Raw genomic sequence first — 22,368 nt, forward strand, 5'->3', positions numbered from 1 at the left:
CTCTTTTTATCTGATTTGAGCTGTGTTTTGGCAATAATTATAAATCATGTTTAAGATAATCCACAATTTGGTAATAAAAAGACTTCATGTAATTTGAAGGATTTCTTTTGTTTATGTATTTCACTTTTTTATGCTTTTCACTTTTTTATATTTAACACATAATAATTATACATATGCATGAAGCACAATATGATAAGTCCATATATATATATGCAATATGTAATGATAGAATCAGGGTAATTAGCATTTTCTATTCTGTAAACATTTATCATTTTTTTTTGTGTGTGTGTGTGTGCTAGGAAGTTGTGAATTTTTCTAATTCTTTATAAAATGAATAATGGTGTGAACTCCAGTATCACACTGCTGTAGAACACTGGCCCTATTCCTCCTATCTGGCTACGTTTTGGTTCATATCATCTAACTTGTTTCTGCCACCCTTCTTCCCTACTCATTCATCCTAGTCTCTACTTTTATGAAATTGTTTTTCCTTTTTTTTTTTTTTTGGCTTCTACATATGAGTAGGCAGTTTCATTGGTCGTTCTGTTCCTGTCTTCTTTCATTTCTTATAAAGTTTATGTTTTCCTTTTGTCTGATGAGCATCTCAAATAGTAATACTGTTCCTTTCAGTGTTTCTCTTGTCTCATATCAGCTTTCCTGTTTATTATTTAAAAATCAACTTAAACGTATAATCTGTCTCACATGTTGCTAGGATGAATCAATGGGCATCTAGAGCCTATAACTGTTTCAGAACAATTATTTTTATGGTAATAAGGGAATTTATAGCCTCAAGGATTTTCATGTTTCTTCTTATACAAAAATGTGGTAAGTCCATCAGTATATGCTATAGACATGATTTTATCTTTTGACTTCTTGGGTTTTAAAGCTATAATTTTTTATATTAAAAGTGCTTACAAACATTAATAATTTCTTGAAATTGTTAGCCATTTTATGGTAAGCTAGAACTATTTTTAATTTCAAACAAAATCAGAGAAAATAAATGTCATCATTAATAAAACTACCTTGGACAGCACTGCATTTTCAACCCAGATTTGGCGGAGAACATAGATATAAGGTTGTGAGTGCAGCTCTGCAGTGTAATGTAAGTAAAAGAGAGATCTTCTCTATATATAATATTATGTCTTGAGCTATTTTCTTTAAATAATCTCTTATTAAATTAAAAAAAAAAACTCATCTTACACAAAACAATTATGGGGACAAATATCTCTTGACTAAATATCACCTTAATGTGTTTCTATAGTCCAAAATTATACAACTAATTATCTTTAATCTTTCAATTTTCTTAAAATGTGATATTAAACAAATAAAGCTTTGTTAGTATGATATAATGTTAGAATTAATATAATTATATTTTAACTAAATAATTTTGTAAGTCTATGCTATTTACCTCAAGAAGTCTTTCCTTTATCTTTTCATGATGGTATATTCATGATTAAGTGTATTTTCAGAATATGTAATTAATAATATCTTCTTTAAGTTTACTAACATTAAATAATTCTTTTAAACATTTTATTGTCTGTCAATTTGTGGTGACTTCTGTGCATTATCTTCACTATACATTATATGTCATTTTTAATCATAAATCTTTATAACTTAATGTCAGCACCTTTAAAGGGCTAATATTATGACATTTTGAAAACTCCCATATTATTTAAAATGATGTTACAAGAGCCAGCATGGAACAATGATGTTTAAAAAGGTCAAACAGGCACTCTGTGTCTATCTCATGAAACCATAATGTGGAATTATTTTCTTGTTCTTCTCTGGCTTTCTTTTTAAAAACAAGACAGATTATATTGAACCACAAAAGTTAATATTAATAATCATGTTAATATTAAAAAAATCATGTTGAACAGTTTAAATATTTCTAATTAAATTTAGTTCATATTTTTTAGCTCTGACTTTGACTAAACTGTTTCTGAATGTGTAAACTCAAATATCAGTATAATCTATACCCCCTGGTTTTATTTAAGGATGCATTATTTAGGGTTGTACTGCAATGTAAGCACAAAAATATTTGCCATATATGAATATAATTTTTGTGTGGCTTTTATTTTGAGAGTTTGATGAGAAGGCTGTAATACAGATTCTTTTCAATTTAATGAGTGTTTTTGGTTGTGCTTTTAAAACATGAGATATTAAAAAGGGCTGAATTTCACTGGAAGAGTTTTAAAACCTGAACATTAGAGTAGAAGCAGAGTGGCTTAATGGCTATCTGAGCCCTCCTGTCTTTGTTTCTTTCTGAGTTTTGAAGCCATGCTTATGAGAACATACTGCCTAGACCTTTCTGATTGTTGGGGTTACAAATGTACTATGGGACTGCATTGGAATTAGATGATTTTGTTATTATTTTAAGAACAAAAGTTGGGCCCACTGCTTGGGAATAGACTGGGATGATCTATGCCTGGAGTTGTGTTCTATTTATCAGAATTAATAACTTCACCTCTGAATGATCCAGAAGCTAGATAACAGACCAACTTCATCATAAAGTACAAGTTCTAAACCACTGTAATATCTATACTGGGATTGACAAAAGCAAAAAGTGCTTCACTTAAAGAGAAAGAAATATTTTCTTTTAAAACTTTAAGCACTATTGTGATTCCAATTTAAGAGCACTAATCCAAGGAAACATAAACTTGAATTGCCCACTCCAGGTGCAAAATTTTTAATACAGTTCTATAAGTTTATGTCCTTTAATTAAAATTCAAAATTATCTTGCTTAAATTTGAGCCATATATTTGGATGTTAGTATAAGAGAATATTTCATTTTAATGTGTGAGTGGATGGATGAGATATAAAGCATGCTATTGAATTCCAGTTGTGGCATATTAAAATAGGTGCATGTTCTTTTGTTTATGTTTTTTAGCATCTCCGTCAATTAAACTCTTGGTGGATGATCCTATAGTTGTAAATCCTGGAGAGGCCATAACATTAGTGTGTGTTACAACAGGAGGAGAACCTGCACCCTCTCTCACCTGGGTCAGGTCCTTTGGGACTCTGCCTGAAAAGACTGTTTTGAATGGAGGAACTCTGACCATCCCCGCAATCACCTCAGATGATGCTGGTACTTACAGCTGCATCGCCAATAATAATGTGGGGAATCCCGCAAAAAAGTCTACCAACATCATTGTGAGAGGTAAGTTTGCCTTGAGACTGTTACAGCATAGATTTCTAGGTTAGCCAGGCTATTGGAAAGCAAATATTGAAACGTTTAATATAAAACTATATCCTCAAATATGGCATATATATGTAACATGCAGAGAATGCTGTTTTTAAGTAATGAGATAGTATCTAATTATAAATAGAAACAAAAATTCTTAAATGCTAATGACAATGCTTTATATTTATATTGAGTAGTTTTCATACATTTTCAGTGATACATTGAATAGTTTTTATAATATTGTTAATAGAAATACATAATTAAAATGTGGCTGGGCATACTGGCACATACCTGTAGTCTCCTCAGTGGCTTGGGAGACTGAGGCAAGAGGATTGTGAGTTCAAAGCCAGCCTCAGCAAGAGTGAGGTCCTGAGCAACTCCATGAGACCCTGCCTCTGAACAAAATAGGGCTGGGAATGTGGGTCAGCACTTGAGTGCCTTTCGGTTCAATCCTGGGTACCCCAAACCCCAAAATGTGAAGATTGGAGGTGCAGCACAGATGGAGTGCTTGCCAAAATATGTGCAAGGCCCTGACATCAATCTCCAGCACCTCAGCAAGGGGGGGATGTAAGTAAAGAAATGAAAATATGGCATAGAACATAAAACAATGTTACACAGATTCTATATTGTAAACACCTATTACAAACAGTGCTTTATGTTGAGAGGTGATACAGAGATCTATAAGATATTACTCTATACTCAAAAGATTCTACTGTTGGTGAAAATAAAATATATTGATGGCTCTGTCATATGATATAGCATGAACAAAAGGTTTAGAAAAATTTTAAAAGAATTTCTAATCATTTCTGCCTGAGGTTGTTAGGGAATAGCCAATGGTATTTATACTTCTGAGTAAGATTTTGACATGTTGAAATTGAGGAAAGACATGGAAAAGTCAGAAACATAAAAGGCAACATTTATTCAAGGAATTTAAGTAAAATGTGGGACATTTATCAGCAACAGCAGTGAAACTAAGGTATAGCCATACCTGCCTTCAGTGGGCCCCCTAGTGCTGCACATACAGAACCTCTTACTCCATCCTTTTGGGGAGGCTGTAAGGAGAGGAAGGAAGGTGTGCAGAGAGACTGTTTCTTCATGTCCAACTTCATTTGGCATGGTCCTGGGTTGGCGATAGAACCTGAAGTCATAAGCCTCTGAAGTCCAAATTCATATGCCCAGGAAGACCTTTAGAGCATACAAATGTGAATCACTCATGATGTCAGATTCCAATGGAAGGAAAATATAACTGAGTATATCAGTATCAACATGTGATTTTATAAATAAAGATTGTAGTAGTTTTAGTGCCCACAGTTATCTGTTATCATCCAAATTATTAGCAATATTATATGATGAAAATATATATTACTCAAAATATTATCATGTAAATCAAAACACTATAATTAGCAAACCCTCTGCCACAAAATTGTAGGCCATACGAAATTTAATGATTCAAAATGTGTCATCATTTTATCTCTCACTTCAAAATGAAACACAGTGCCAATTAAAATACCACAATGCTTTCTTATGAGGTGCAGTATTATTGAAAGAGCTTTTTAATATTTATGTTTATTTTGTTTCAAACCATGTATCACATGTTGGCATACATATAAAGATAAATAAAAGCAAAATAAATAAATAATTCTTCCCAAAGCTTCATACTTGGATCCCAATTTTTAATCAGTTTTTATTCCAGAGTGCTTGATGACCATGGTTTCTCTGCAGTATTATCCTTTATGTCATGAGGAGCATTTATAATTCAGAACTGTTGAGAAATACTATCTTTGAGATTTTCTCTCAAGTCATAACATGCTGCTTTGGTCACCTAGTCAGCAGCAGCTCCGAGAGGTTGTTGACTGTAAGAGGCATTCTCATTTCAGAACTGTTAAGATGGGCAATTAGATCTTTAAAGGATTTTATAATCAATAATATGATCTTTATATCAATTATTCAGCAAGTTTCTCCTAGAAAACTACCACATGCTAAGGACTCAGGGATGCATAAGGGTACTAAAAAGATCAGAGACCACATCCCTGCCCTCAAGAGCTCACAGTTCTCTAAGCAAATTAAGAATACAAGGAATGGTATACAAAGTAAAGAAAGGATTAAAAATGCAAGTACCCCGCCTCCCGTTTTAAACATTAGTATTAATGCTATGTGATTCCTTTTAAGCCTTGTTTCAGTGAGCAACCAGATACTGACCTCCTTCTACCCCAAATTATTAGAAAAAAACTGTATAGTCACCAGAGTTTATTTTCTGTTCTTTTGTTTGTTTGCTCTCAAAATATACTTGCTCTTCCAAGAAACTAGAAAACGATCTGCTAAATCTCCCTATAATGATGGTGAGGTAAGGTAAAGCGTCTTGGCACCTGTCCTTAAGCATCATAGATGCAACATTGAATTCTTTACTCCATTATTTTATCTCAGACAGGAACTCACTAGAGGAAAATGATGCATTGAGTCTAATTAAAACAATAGAATGATTTGCAATATTTAACCTATGATCAGCTGGCAAGATGTATAGCAGAAAATATTGCTTAGTCTCCCTCCATAAAGGACCTATTCAGTGTATTGCAAATACGTGCTGTGCTCTGATGATTTACTCCTTCTTACCCTCCCTACAGTTTTCATATGTGTCCTTCAAACAAGTTTCCAACTTTGACACAAATGACCTGAAATAAAGAAAGCCTTAAAAGTTTATTTATCTGATCTATTACTTCTTTTTATGCCTTAATTTTTTTGAATTGTATATTTGCATAATCATATTATATTATCAGTGGGGTGTCTCAGCAGTGGCATTCACATAATTCATCAAATTGAGTTTGTATATAATCTTACTGAGTAGAAAAACAGTCTTGGTTAACAGGTTCTATATTGAACTTGGGGAAGGGGAAGAAAAGCTACTACATTAACGTGAGGGCATTTGATTTCTGTCCACTGAGACCAAGACATTTAGTTCAGGGAATTAATTTTCTTTTTGTTATATCAAAGAAATTATTTTTAAGTCTTCTGAATTTATAGAGCTCTTTGAGGTCTTAGATTAACTATAAAATAGATAAAGTCTAAATAGAATTTTAGGGTAATTCTCTCCTCCCCCACTATTTTCTGTAATTAAATCAGGATCCATAGACCAGGTTTCTGAGCAAGTACAAGAATAGTTTCTGCATTGAATCACCTTTCCAACTGGTGAATATCTATGCACAAAATAAGCATATAGTATCAACAGGAAGAAAACTCTAGAAACATTTCCAAACTCTTCATTTGAATTCCTAAAAAATAGAGAAAACTTTTAAATCTTACATACACACTGCATGTAAATAGCAAGCTCAAACTAAATATGAATCACATATACTTCACTACTTTGGTCCAACATATATAAATACAGCAGCAATGTCTTCTCTTGTGATCCTTTAAGAATTATAGTGATTGAGCCACATTTCACCTAAATCAGGAAAAAAGATGTTGCCTCATGTATCTAAAAAGAAAATTACTTTGATTATCTATGTTGGGTGACCTGAGTTCAGTGCTTTCCAAACTCCTATTAAAGAACATGTCATTCCCATTTGAAGACTGTTGTTGTGATTTGCTGTATTTAGAATTTTTTTCATTTTTCTTCTATTATGAAATAAAACAATGTTGAATAAGCATGGCTTATAACATGATCAAAATATTAACATATTTTAGGGTCCTGTAGCATCCTTGAATGTCTCATGGTTTATCACAAATATACATTTAGTTCAATATTTTGGATGCATGATGCAAAATAGTAATAAAATTCTAAATTTGATTTAATGGAAAATATTCTTCCTTCTCCAGCTTGGGTCTACTATGAACTGGAAACCTGCTATAGAAAGGGTAGATGGAGCATGGGTGTTTTTTTTTTTCTTTTTGTCTATCAATCATCCAGATTCCTCTCTACCTACCCCTGGTTTGGTGGCTAGGTTCTGGAAACCTGGGTTTGGACAGGATATAAAGCATCCCTTTTTGTTCTTATGTGGCACTTGGAATTTTTATATGAACTTTCAAGAGGTTTTTCTTCCTAGAAGATATATTTATCTGTGTAGATGAAGAAGTGTCCAGCAATAGGAATCTCCTAAGAGTCCTTTAATATGCCACATTCCCTGAGCATCTTGTGCTTTGCCTCTCCCCTCTTTCTGCTGATCTGTCTGTCCTCCAGGCAGCCACCCCAAAAAGCCCAAGATGAGGCCATATTCCTTCCACATGAGACTCCTGTCTGTCTGGTGGAAATGCTTACCAATCAACTCTCTGAGGAGACACATATCTCCATGTACCACCTCTATCCTACCGTCACATATTTTAGAGTCTTCAGCTTATGAGTGAACACCACTAAAGTGGGATATTTCAGAACTCTGGTGGATCCCAGAGGATTGAGATGAAAGGAATAGCTTCTCCTTCTTCCACCTTTGGTTTGGAAGGAACTTCATTTCATAGTTTTCTCCAAATATGACCTAATGATAGAATTTCATCTATGACCTTTCTCCCCCTAATTATCTACAATGTCTAAGAATTAGCAATGGGGTTTCTTTAACTTCTTCAGATAATTATACATAAGAAGAGTTCTTTTCAGCACTCACTATGGAATTGTATAGATTCTAAGGCAAAAGTGAGTCAGAAAATCTATTATCGAGTTTCATGAAAATATGGATGAGAGGAATTGAAAATTTGAAACTTTTCAAAAATTTTAGCTTGAATTTCTTTATGTTGTGGATTTACCAAATCCTCCTGCCTCTATCTTCAAAATATACTTTGAGTCTGACCTTAATGTTACTGACTTGGTCCAAACCATCAATGTGTCTTTCCTGATTGATTACAGTAATCATTTCATTGATACTCTTTCCACATTAGATCCTCTTTTGGACATTCACATACTTTATTAGATAAGGAAGAATAGACGGAATTAATGAGTAGACTCATAGTTGTTAATTACTAAGAAAGAAGAACCTTTGTGTTCTCCAAAGGATCATTAATAGTAAAGGCTTGGTGTCAGGATCCTAATGGTGGCACTGTTGAGAGATGATGGAACCTTTGAGAGTTGGGACCAAATGGAAGGTCATTGACAGTGTGTTCTTTATAGTAGTTCTCAGAAAATCCCTTGGTAATTCTTACAATATAGTTCTTATAAAAAGAGCAAGCCTGGCCTCTCATATCTGTCTACTTCTTGGATTGAGCTGTGAATTCTTGCTTGGATATGCACTTCCACCTTTGGCACCTGCAGTTTGCCATGAGGGCCTCACCAGAACTGAGGTGATTCAGGCACTATGTCCTTGAATTTCCAGAGCTATGAGTTAAATAAATGTTTTTTTTTTTTCTTTATAAAGTTAGCTGCATTGAGTATTTCATTATAGTTAAAAAGAAATATGACTAATACAGTAAATTAATACTGAACAATGGGGATCATTATCCTAATTATAGCTAAACCTGAAGATGTGGAGGAGACTTTAGAATTGGATTATAGGAAGATTTGAAACACTTAGGAGATACAGGCCAAAGAAATCTGAGAATTCTGTTACAGAAGTATTATGGTCTATTCTTGTGGGGCATAGAAGTCTAATTTAGGCAACATATCTGAGATGGAAATGAAGATTCTTTGGCAATGATTCAAAAGACTATCCTGTTACACTGTGACAAAGAATCTGGATGAATTTTATTAATATCATAAGACTTTGTGCAAAGCCAAACTTAAGAATGATTGCCTAGTTATTTGGTAGAGGAGATTTCAAAATAGCAAAGCATTGAGACTGTTGCAAAGGTATTATTGGCCTCTTCTAGTCCGTTTCACAGTGATAATTAGGAGAAAAAGAAAGCAGAGTAGAAAGATTTGAAAAAAGTCACAGCCTAGCCAGGAAGGAGCAATAAACATGTAGGTATGCAAATAAGGAGGATATTGTTGAGCAGTGGCATGCTACAGAGACTAAGAGATTTAGATATCAATCATGAAAGAGTTTAAGAGTGTTTCCTAGTTGATAATACTGTTAGTAGTTTTGCATGTGTAATTGGTATATGTATGTGTGCCTGCTCCATGAAGTTAATCAGTTGTCTAAGCTAATCACGCTTCTGCCATCTTTATTCTGTGGCTACTCTGCCTTCAGTGTTGCCTTCATCCCTGTCTGCCTTAAGTAATAAGAATTTTCAGTGAACACACATGGCATATTACTTTCAGTCATATTAGTTTTAGTCACAGTCTTATTAGCTTTAGTCAAATTCTAATTAACTAGAACTCAGACATATGGGCATGCCTAACAATTTAAAGGTTGGGTAAGGTATTCTTACTATGTCTTAAGGAAAAACAACACATGAATTTTTGTCAACTGTTAGGCATCACATTCACTCAAGAGCCAGCCTGAATAAAAGCATCCCACTGTACTGATCAGATTCCTCCTATATATTTTCAGCTCACCCAGAATGGAATTTAAATTCATTCTCAACATTTCAAAGACCACTCCTCTTTATTCACTTTTGACTCACTGTTCTTTTTTTTTTTTCTTCTTCACAACTCAAGACTTATATAAATGCTGTTCATTCTACTTGGAATGTTAATTTTCAAATACTACCTTGGGAGCTGTGCATGGTAGCACACACCTGTAATTCCAGCAGCTCGGGAAACTGAGACAGGAATATTGAGAGTTCAAAGCCAGACTCAGCAAAGGCAAAGCACTAAGCAACTCAGTGAGACCCTGTCTCTAAATAAAATACAAAATAGGGGTGGGGATGTAGCTCAGTGGTCAAGTGCCCCTGAGTTCAATCCCTAGTACAAAAAAAAAAAAAAAAAAAAAAAAAAAAAACTACCTTTAATTACTCTATCTTAAATTGCTTACATTAATTTTAATTTTTTATTATGTAGCTCCCTGGAATAAATATAAAAATATTTATAAATATCCTTATTTAACATCTATCTCTCATGTGACTACAGGGGCAAACAGTCTTCTGTTTGTTTTCTTATTCATTATGGTAGGCCTGGAGCCTAGACCCAGCATATAGTAGATGCCCAATAAATACTAGTTGAGTAAATGTATTTCACAAGTTCAATGTCTTACATTGGACATTTCTTCTAAACATCATACTTTGATAGCCTAGTATAGGTTAAATATTGTGAAGCAAAATTGGAAAATTCGATGTGCATGTGGGAAATTCTATGTGTAAATTAATAATTTGTATGATGTGATTAACTCATTGGAAAGGTGACATTGTTCTGATTATCATTAATGTGTAACAAGTACCACAAAATAATACCTTAAAATAATAACAGTCATTTGTTTTGCTTATTAATCTGAGAGTTGAGAGGTTCAATTAAAATATTTAGGATCCTTCATAAGGTTTCAGTCAGAAGTTGGTTGGGGCTGGAATCATATTCAGGGTGTTTCCATTCAAAACAAGCTGGTGCTCAAACAGCTGGGCTCCTCTCTGTATCTCTCTGACTCAGTTTCTCTTTCTTGCTTCTTCCTTAGCCACCACCCCCACCACCATGTTCATCTCTTATCCCTCTAAATGATCCATGTACTTGGCAGCTTCAAGGTAGCTAGACTTCCACCAGGCCCCTAGGTGGAGTGGCCCAGGAGATGCATGGGCTCATCTAACCTAGCCTCATGGTCATGTACCATTGCCATTGCATTCTCTTCTTGAAAGCAGTGACCTCTTCAAAGTAACAGTGTAAAAAATGTTTTTCCTTTGAATTTTAGAATTATTTGAATTTTTTTCATTGGCTATGATCTCAGCTTTCTAATATAGGGAAATAAAAGAAAATGTCAATATTGAAATAGAGTTAACCTTTATGGAAGAAGTCAATATGTACTCAGTGGGGCATGGATTTACACGTTCCTAACTGCACAGAAATATAGCATAACCTTCAGAAACATCATAACTCTCTGTTTCGAAAAGTGGTGATCTACCTAGCTCCAGTTTATACACATGAAAGGACTGCCTATAAAATCTGAATTTTAATATTGAACATATTTGTTCTGAAATCACTTTGCCGAAAGGTATATGAGCACTGCAAATACTTCAAAATGATCATTTTTTGCTTATTACAAAAAACATGCATCTAAAATTCTAGGATAAAAGTTTTTGAACATTTAAATGTATCATTTCTGCTTAAATAATTGTAATAGGTAACATTTTATGAAATTTTATTATATACCAGACTGTTAGGCACTATTAGGCACTTAACATTTTAATCATCTCAACACACTTATGAGGTAGAAATATTGCTCCTATTAGAAAGAAGTAAAACTGAAGGGAGAGCTATTAAGTAACTTTCCCATAACAAGCTTCTTTTAAGCATCAGAGCTGAGATTTAGGAAAAAAAAAAAACAACATACACACAAAAATATGGCTTCAGGACCAATATCTTAAGATGTCTTTTAGAATTTAACCAGATACTTTACAAATATTTAATTTCTTTCCAAGTATTTGAACTGACCAAAGTTTTTTTTTTCTGTTTCATGTATTTCTTTCTTTTTGTTTATTTATATATTTACTTATTTATTTTTATGCTGGGCATTGAATTAGGAGTACATGCACATTCTACCCTTGTGCTAAACCCAAATCTCCCAATGACCTTTTTTATCTCTTCTTTGCTTTTGTTACCAGAGATTTGCTAGAGATTCTTTTTGTGTTGCGAATATGTTTTCTGTATACTTATTTAAAAAACAATACTCAACAATGCAAAGTCCTAAGACATTTTTCTTTATTACACTGTTTCCTTTGCAAATATACAACTTCTTTTAATTGGAGGAAATTCTCTGTTTTTGTTAATCAGTATTTGTCTTCTAAAAACAATGGCCATTCTTTTACTTAGTTTCAAATTCTAGCCAAGATGACATATATAGTTTATAAATTTTATATACATTTTGAAGGACTTGGCATGATTGCACATTCACTGGTTGTCTTAAAATAATTGTACAAAAATTTTCAAAAATTTCTAGTAATTTGAAGAGGTCAATGGAGTTGCTAAATGCACAGAAAATATCTACACAATTAAAACTTTCATTATAAGCAAGAAAAATCAACTAACCCATATTTATGAATATATCTTCATTATTTTTATTGAAAGTTATATATCTTCAAGCTATGGATCAGAAAATCAGTTAATTGGCAATTTCTTAGAAATAATTGATCGGATTTAGCTCCAGTCCATTTCTGAATGGATATTATTTGTGAACTTTATAGGTCAGGAAAGTTCTTCCCGAGCATTTACAACACATCAGATTTAATTTTCTGTCATCAATAGCTTTGTTCCACAATATTTCATTAATAAATACTGTAACGATAATAGCTGAAATGATAGCAAACCAGTCCTTTGGCATTCCCACAGAGAACTGTCTGCAGCATGCAGGTGTCCCGATTACTCATGCAGATTAAGTGCTCTATTTCTCTTTTTCTAATTTAATATTCTGTAGTAATTACATATCCCCCAAAACACCAGGGATAATTTTATTATATTGTTTTGTAGCTCTAAAATAGTTTCATTATTTCTTCTTTTAAAATTAATCAGGGCCATACAAAATCTAGAAATTAACAAATTCAGTAGTTTTTATCCAAATATGGATAGCTCAGTTTCCTTGTCTAAAACTTATCCTTGTTCATTGGAATAATACATGAAAAATTTCATAAAATATAATCTTAAATGAAAAGTTTTATCTAGATAAGGCATAATATTATATTTTTAGAGATATATAGAAATTTTACTTTTACATGTTTATTTTATTAAAACTTAAATTGGGGGCTGGGGATGTGGCTCAAGTGGTAGCGCGCTCACCTGGCATGTGTGAGACACTGGGTTCGATCCTCAGCACCACATAAAAATAAAATAAAGATATTGTGTCCACCTAAAAAACAAAAAAAAAATAATATTTTAAAAAAACCCTTAAATTGTCATGCTTAGTGGATGGAGTCTCTCTTGTTACATTTACCCTGATCAGAATGAGATGTGCCAAATGATAAGAGTACTCTAAGGTCAATACTGGTAAATATCCAGAAACAAAAAAAGTCTTATTTAAGTAATATTATTTTTTAACATTCAAAGTTCCTTTGAAGCTGTTCTCAGTTTTTCTGGATTCCCTACAGTAATGAAATGACATCAAAACAAGGGGTACTAACTTGAAGGTCAACTCTCGACATTTTTGCTTATTGTTATGGCAGGTACTTAACTCCCAGGCCCATAGGCTCACCAGACTTGGTCTGTGTGGGTTAAATGACCTATAAGCAGCAGGGTGTAGGGCAAGAGATCTGTGATCTGGCTAGGACTTCTTAAATGAACTCCTGTATCCTAAGTATATAAATAGGCCTACCTCACTGTTGTCTATATCTGAGAAATTGTAGGATATAAACTCTAGGATATATTGACTCTAACTGTATGATTCTCTAATACCACAATGTCCCTTTTTACATTCCCATTTTTTAAGGTATTTCTAGACCTAACCAATCTAGTTTTATTAACAAACTCACCCCCAACAAATTCATGGAAACATCTGGCTCTACAGTTTTGCATTTATGAAAATGTTCTTCAATATAAACATTAAAGAACACTGAATTTTTTTAAAAAAAGAGTTCTTTTCTTAAAAATTATGCATTAGTGATTTACCTCAGGATATATTAAACCAGGAAGATAAACATTAAGTGATGCTTTTAACAGGTGTTAGAAATTTTCTATTCCTTGCTAGATCTGTGTCAGCTGGTACAAGGGACAGAATGGAGTTCCTACCCTTATGGGAAAGAGAGATGTTAGGGCAACTGCCTCCATGCAGCATAGGGAAGAATGAGTTCACTTCATAAAAGAAAAGGTAATGTGCCCATGGAAGCTCAGAAAGAGAAGGTGGGGATGTCCTTGGTGCTGGACTGAAAAGTCAGAGTCCTCACATATTCAGAAGTGAGGCATCTCTTTTGTTTGCTGCCCAAATGTTAACCTTAACTAGCCCCTTGAACTTATCCATTTTCTTATGAATGAAATATTATGAACTGTTGATAGTACTCTATAGAAAAATCTGTTTAACTTCCATCTTCCATAATAGAATATTTTCAGAAACCAAGCAAATATATATTTTATTCTATGATTTTAAAATGATGCTTAAAAGTCCATTTCTTATGATTTTCAATTTCATAAGATTTTCTATACAACTAAATATAAAATTGTATATATAAGAATTTATATACAATTTTCTATAAGCTGTCTTTGTCTGTTTACCTTAAATTTTGTCAAATATACTTCCAACACCAGTGCTTATTCTAGATGTTTCATGGTATTTCTAGAGTCAATCAATTTTAAGTCTTAAACTGATCGTTTTCTAGACTTCATAATTTCTTAGTTTTACATTTCAAGGAATCCTCCCTCCCTTCCTTTGTTCCTTTTCCTTAGTGTCTCAACAAATATACTTATCTGAAAATTTCATGAGCATGTAAATCACTAACCCAGTAGTTCAAATCCTTCTTACCCAAATTTATCTGCTAAGATCAATCAGGAATTAGCAACTGGTAAGAAAAAAACTTAGCTGCTGAAAGTCTAATTTCACAATGGCTTGCATTAGTTAAAGCTGACAAAACTGTACAATTAAGATATCAGCTTATATGAATTATATTTCAGCAAAAAAGGGATAATTAAAGAAATCAAGTTGTGGTATAGTTAGGTTTGAAGTTTATATAAAATTTGTGTCACTTTCTTTAATTGTTTGAAACAATTCTCAGGAAAAGCCATCTGGAATTACTGGTTGTTTTGTACAAAGATTTTTCAATTACAGATTTAATCTAATAAATATAAGTGTTATGGTTTGGACATGAAGTATCCCACAAAGACTCATGTGTTAAAGTGGGGCCCCACTTCCTAGAGTATCTACCAACTCCTAAGACTTGTTCAACTCCCCACTTTCCAGCTTCCATGGGGTAAACAGCTTTCCTCCACCACACCTCTCTGCCATACTGTTCTACTTAGGATCAGTCCCAGAGCAATAGAGCCATCTGATCTTTGACTAAACCTCTGAAACCATGACACAAAATAAATATTTCCTCTCTTAAGTTGTTTTTCTCAGATATCTGTCACAGACACGAAAAACTGACTCGGCCTATTAAAACATATATTTATTTTTCCATCTTTGTTTTTCTATAAATCTGAATATCATTTAAACTATCAAATTAATTGTCAAAGTTTTTTTTCAGTAATTTCTTATATATTTTAGGTTGTGCTGTTAAGGAAAGATTAATATTTGTTAGTTTCTTTGGTCTATTTAATCAAATTATGGCCAATTTCCAAGGTTTGTAGTATGGAGGGGATGCACATAATCTGCCGTCATGAGCGGGTATGAGGTAGTTCAATATATCACTATTGTAATATGTAATGAAACCATGATATTGTTCATTTATATCTTTATTCGTGGTTTTTTAAAAATAGTTTTTCTGGATATCTTTCAATTTCCTTAGTTATTTTGAAGAAACAACTTTAGAACTTTTAGTTTTCTTGATTTTGTATGTTTTCTATTATAATGATTCTGCCTTTTATTTTTATCCTTCTATGTCATTAAATTTTAACTGCTTTTTTTTTTCTTCTCATTGCTACTCTTTATCTCACAAATATGGATATATTCTGTTTTTATTTTCTTTCAGATCAGCATGTGTGTGTGTGTGTGTGTGTGTGTGTGTGTGGTTTTAATTTCCGTTGAGACTTTAATCCAAACACTATTCTTAAGGGTATTGTTCAGTTTCTAAAACATTAAAGATATATCTGTTATCCTTATCTTACTATTTTATAGTTTAATTCTGTTGTGTTTGAAGAACCCATTTTGCATAATTTCAGCTCTTTTAAATATGTTGACTTTTTTTAAAATAAAAATGGTATCATCTATTGTTATGATTTAGATGTGGTGTCCCCCAAAAGCTGACACGTGGGACAATGCAGGAAGGTTTGGAGGAGAGATGATTGGGTTATAGCCTTAACCTAATCAGTGAGTTTATCCCTAATGGGATTAATTGAGTGATGACTGGAGCCTGGTAGGGTGTGGATGGAGGAGGTGGACATTGAGGGGGGCCATGTAGCTTTGGGGTATATATTTTGTATCTGGAGTGTGGATCTCTCTCTCTCTCTGCTTGCTGATCATCATGTGGGATGCTTCCCTTTGCCGCATTCTTCTGCCATGATGTTCTACCTTGCCTCAAGCCCTGAGGAATGAAACCAGCCTTCTTTGGACTAAGTCCTCTAAAACCATGAGCCCTCAAATTAACTTTTCCTCCTCTACAATTATTCTGGTTGGATCTTTGAGTTGCAGCAGTGAAAAAGCAGACTAAAACATCTTGTTAAATTTTGCGAGTACTAGAAAATAATATATATTCTTCTATTGTTGGAGAGAATGTTCTATAAATATCATTTTGATCCTGTTAGTTGATGAAGTTCTTCAATATCCTACTAATTAGCTATTAGTTGTTCTATTTTAAGAGAAGTTTCAAGTAAAATGGTGAATTTGCCTGCTTTTCCCTTCAGTTATATTAGTTGTTTTTACTTAAAGTGTTTTCAGCTTTTTTTGTTGTTGATGTTTTAGAATTCTTGTGTCTTTCATGATTGGAGCTTTTGACCTTTTGTCCATATATAATGTCCTTTTCTTAGTCTGGTAATTTTCTATGCTCTAATGTTCACTTTATTTGTTTAATATAGTCTCTCTCACTTAACATTGATATCTGCATTTTTATTATTTTGCTTTTATCCTATTTATATATTTGAAATGAGTTTTTTTATAGATTATTAATAAATTCATATTTTTAATCTATTCTGCCAATGTATGTTTTAATTGGTGTGTTTAGACACTTACATTCAATGTAATTATGGAAATGTTACTTATTTTTTGTTTTCTATTCTCTGACTGTGTTTCCATTTTCTTTAATCTGACTCTGGATACTTGTCTAAGAGTTTCTCCTTATCTGTAGATAGTTTAATAATTTTACTAGTATGTGCTTGCTTTGTGTTTGTTGTATAACTTTCAGAAAATCCCTGGCCAAAATTTCTGCAGATATTTCCATCTCTCTTTCATCTGTTCTATTTTTACTTATTTTAGACCTTTCAATGTTGCTGTTCATTTCTTTTTTTCTTTGATCTCTTTGTCTGAGCTTCAATCCATACATATCTTATGGCCCCATCTTCTGATTTACCTGTCATATCTTTTGTTGCTTCTTATTTACTTTAAGTAAATTCATTGAGTTCTTTATTTCACTTATTTTATTTTTTTAAATTATAAAATTTACATTTTATTTAGTTCTCTAGATTCAAAATATCTGGTAAAACCTTCCTTCTTTTCCTTTAGCATTTCCTATCATTTATTTTCTAAGCATTTCAATGATGGCTATTTAGTAAATCCTCTGTCTTAATTATCTGTGGTCTGTTAGTATTCTGTTTTTCTTTGTCAAGTCCTATTTTTAATTTCATGCCATTTATTCCATATGGAAAATTTGCTCAGGATTATGTTATTTTTCTTTAGAAATGTTTCTTTGTTCTTGTTTTCTTTGTGTATGTTTTATTTTATCTTATGCTAAGCAGATAGTAGTCTTATTGCCTCAATCCAATCAGGGGCTGAGCAGAGTCAAGCTGGAATAGTAATGTTCTATTTGTCTCCTATTTGCTGCACCCTTAAGTAATAGCTGTTCAGAGCTGCCAACTTAGTATTATTGGTTATTTGCTGGAGATTTTGGCTTGGATTTTCAGCCTTCTGCTATATGTTTGAAACAAGCAAATGACTTCTAAGAGAAGGAACCTGTAATATGTGAATTGCACCTTTTTGTTTTTCTATCTGTGGAATTTGGACCTCTTAAGTTCAGTTTGCCAGAATTGATATCTGATAGTTTCAAAATGGACTTTAAAAAAATCTTATTGGTTATCTAATAAAAAAACAAAAGTGTTGGTCAGTTGTAAAAAGCTCTAATAAAATTTAAAAACAGAAACTCATTTTATTATACTTTATACATTAATGTATTTGTAGTAAAATAGACTGACTTTCAATTTGAGTGTTTGAAGGACAATAATGATAGGACATAGAAAACAAAATTTTATAAGCATATAAAATAGAAAATAATGAAAGAGTTTAGATTGGTTAATTTTTCCACCATAAATTTGATACTCTTTAGGCTAATCTAGATATAGGAAATTTTTGCTAATGCTTCACTATTTAGGAGCAAACCATAATAGAATGTAAATAGATTGATATACTTATATATTTACATTACAAAAATGCTAACAGTAGCATAATTTCATAATATAAAAATAAGCAGCACATAAACAATAATTGGCTAATGGCTTAATCAGCAATTAATGAGAAATGTAAATTGAGCAATAAATCTGTTGTCCTTTCTTCTTTAATTGGATATGTCTTAATTGTAGGCATGGTGGAATGAAAATAATATGTTAATTGATATGTATTTTTCCAGTGATAATTTAGGAACCATTCACAGTTACCAGTTAATATATGATATGGCTTTGTGTGTAATTCAGTCATTTAAGGAACATATCATTTCCAAAAATAAGATCACTATGATACCCCTTGGTTACTAAACTCAAGATTTTTAAAAAACTTTTATTTTTCAAAACATGCTGTATCCAAATTCCCTGCTTGACTTCCTGGATACTAACACAAAGACACAATTATATATAAAAGTAGAAACTGCATTGATAAGTGAGCAATATATTAGTTTATAAAAGTACTTCTGTGAAACAATATTTAAAATATTATTTGACTGTGAAATTTGATTTTTTATGATTTTGAAACTTATAAACAGCTTGTCATGAAGTTGTTCTGTGCCTGTGTTTCAACATTTAAGAGCTAAATCATTAATATCATTAATGGTTTATAGATTAAATTATATAATCATTTATATGATATGAAATATATTATGTGGAAGGAGACTTTAGAAGAGGTCTATATGTAAGAAATAAAAACAATTTTAAAATATTGAAAAGGAGTTTTCAGTCAGGTATAAAGAGAACTTACTCTTTTCAGAGATTAAAAAAAAAAAATCAAAAATAAGGTTTGGCTACGGTACAAGTTGCCGGAGAGTGCCCAATTTTGAGAATGATGCGGCAGTGTAATGTAACAGAGAGGTGGCTCAGAAGCCTGGTGTCTGCAGATTATGGAAATAGCTGGCATTTGAAAAATACTGTGAAGATGAAGAAGTTGATAGTAAAGAAGAGAAACGGAGGGATGTGGGAAAGATTGTTTTTAAGATGACAGATACCTGGGCATGTGCAAAAGCTAGCGGTAGTCCATCAGTGGCAAGATGGAGATGAAAGGGCTGAGAGAGAAAGGAGCAGAGGAAGTGCCTGAGCAGGCTAAATCCAAGCCCCAGTACAAAAGCAGCAGAGAAGACAAGGGATCATTTTGAGCCAGAAGGGAAAAGAGGAGAAAGGGATGAAGCTATTGATGAACTTTGATTGGTATGAAATGCGCTTCAGAAATTTATACCTGATGCTCTTTATTTTTCTCACTGAGGTAGGAGCCTGGCTTTTGCTGAGACCCTGATGGACTGGCTCAGGTGCAGCTTTGAAAGGAGGATGGTAATAGATTCTGGAGAAAGGGATGAGGGCATGAAAAAAGAGGATATGTACAGCACCGAGGAGCAACAAAGACCTAAGCATTTCAAATAGCCATGATCTTAGCATTCATTAATAACTAGCACAGATTACTAGAAATTAACCTTTCTTTTCTTTTCTCAGTAGTGCTGGGGATTGATACCAGGGCCCTACACATGCTAGGCAAGTGCTCTATCACTGAGCTACACCCTCAACCCCAAATTAACCTTTAATTACCATTTAATCATGGAAATGCTTGGTGACTCTTTCTTCACTTGAATGATTGAATTAAACCAGGATATTGATTACTGCATTTATTATAATATAATTACAACATGATTGTTGACTATTTAAAATGGCATAATACCTACTTTTAAATTGATGTGTTTTCATTCTATTTCTTAAAAAGCAAAACTAGCAAGTTGCAATAATATATATTCAATGAGGCTTTGCAAAATAATAAATGATATAAAATAATTTATAACTCAGTATTTATTTTATAGAAAAATATTTTAAAACTGATAGTCAAAAATTACATTGCCTCATTGACATAAAACCCTTCCAAAGCCTCTTTGGGGGGCAATTAACTTGATTTTGTGTCCTCTTATAAACTGGTGACTACCTATGTAAATTGAGCAGACATCTTTTCAACCACAAGTTATTGCATTAAACATAAGTACAATTTAAATGTATTTCTGCAATCCTTAGTCTCTATGATATGCAAGGTTTTTTTCCTTCCCTATCTATAATGAAGGGACTTTCTAATATCTGGATTATATAACTGATACTCTTTAAGTGTGGATTTAATTGAACCGGACAATGTGTTAACCTATACTTTCCTTTAGTTCCCTCGTTTTATTTGATTGAATCCCAGGTGGACTGCAAAGAGAAATTAGGAGCAAAACTACAGCTGATCCAGATAACACAGTACTTTTGGCAACATTCATCTTTTGCCTAAAAGCACTTCTTATCAGAATTGTTACTAAAGTTTGAATGTAATAAATGTTATTCTTGAGTTAAACAGCATGCAAAGAGATGAAAGACTTGGCTTTCTTATCATTGAAACTTATCACTAAATTTAAATATACTAACAGAAAATATGTTTTTCATGTTTGATTTGCCTGGATTTCAATATTATTTTGTGCCAACATGAAAAACATAGTTTCTGTTAGTACTATTTTAAATATTATTCAGAATGAGAGAATGCTTAATAAGTATCATCCTTTGCAACTCTGATATCTAAAAAGTTCAACTAATGAAACTAATGCAATTTCATCAATATTTTGGTTCTCATTTGAGGATACAGGAACATTAGAGCCATGACACAATTAAATGTATGTTTTTGTTTTTTTTTTTGAGCACTTAGTAGTTTGTGCATTTTTCAATCTGTTAATCAGACATTGTCCATGTAATTCTTCAATCATTTATTATCCTAATTGTGCCTTCTTTCATGGCTAAATATATCATCTAAACACTCTAGAAACTACAGAAGTTACTTCATTAAGGAAAGTTTGTGTCAAGTGAAGACTAATAACTGTTGAAGTTCAAAGAGATCTTCGCCCCCCCTCCCTTTTTCTTGTAAGTTGAATCTAAAAAGTTGAATCCACTGACATATAGAGTAGAATGGTAGTCACCAGGGACTGGGGAAGGAGTGGCTGGGGAGGTGTTGGTCACAGGATATACAATTTCAGTTGGATAGGAGGATTGAGTTCAGAGGAGTTTCTCCATGAATGTCAAATGCTGATCAAATAATATTGGCTGTCTAGAGAAGTTTGTCCTAATGTTTTTGTAGCAAGGATTATTAAATTAATCCATGAAAATGGCCATGAATAGATGAAAATTTTGGAATGTAAGTGTCACATTTGCTGTACAGAGTAGATATCATTTTTCCCCCCAAAGTTTCTTTTGAAATGATTTATTTCCCTAGGGGAAAACATGTACATGAAGTCATGTAACTTTATCTTCATCATTTACAAAAGAATTTGGGGGAAAAAAATAAGGTACATAAGTCGTGGATTTTGCTGTCCTAACATCTAAATTGGATTTATATTTTCAAATGTTGATATGGATTTTTGTTTAATTTTTTTCTTTCTAAGAAGTTGTTGTTTACCAGAACTTTGAACAAACTCAGGGTAACCGCAACTTGGTGAGATTTAAGCTCCATTGTTTTTAAAGGTTGCTGACTTCACTTGACCTTCTGTACTTAAAACCATCATTTTTAGATTGTCTTGAAGTTACCCATCAGGAAGAAGATTCAGTCATCGCTACTCATTATCTTCAAAGCCTTAATTAAAAATACTGAGCATATGGAAGAGAGCATGTGTGATGTTTTCACCTGTCCCTCCAGGTCAGCAGTTCTTCTCCTGAAGCTCAAATCACAATCTGTGTTGCACAATGAAAATCCAGATTCCCAAATTCTGCCCTGATATAATGTACTTGAAATTATTAGGGCATGTGACAGGCACTGTAGTTTGATGTTTACTTTTAGTAAGCCACCATGCTCAATGTGCTAAAATCTGTCCCTAAATTGACATGTCCTACCTACCTTGTCATGTTATATCATTGACTCATTCTCCCCTTTGCTGAATTTACCTTGCCTTGATGTTTTAGTCTGAACTGAAGGGAAAAAAATTTGGGGGGGGGG

The 22,368-nt window shown here is 32.9% G+C and overlaps 1 protein-coding gene across 1 annotated transcript in view; it reads left to right on the top strand.

Moving 5' to 3' along the window:
• Positions 1–22,368, top strand: part of Mdga2 (MAM domain containing glycosylphosphatidylinositol anchor 2) — a 260,412-nt gene that overhangs the window by 20,250 nt on the left and 217,794 nt on the right. Inside the window, exon 2 of the mRNA XM_048798622.1 lies at positions 2,885–3,154. Coding sequence (XP_048654579.1) covers positions 2,885–3,154 — 270 coding nt within the window. The remainder of the gene's footprint in view (positions 1–2,884; positions 3,155–22,368) is intronic.

This window comes from Marmota marmota, unplaced genomic scaffold (assembly GCF_001458135.2).
Source record: "Marmota marmota marmota unplaced genomic scaffold, marMar, whole genome shotgun sequence".
Classification (NCBI taxonomy): Eukaryota; Metazoa; Chordata; class Mammalia; order Rodentia; family Sciuridae; genus Marmota; species Marmota marmota.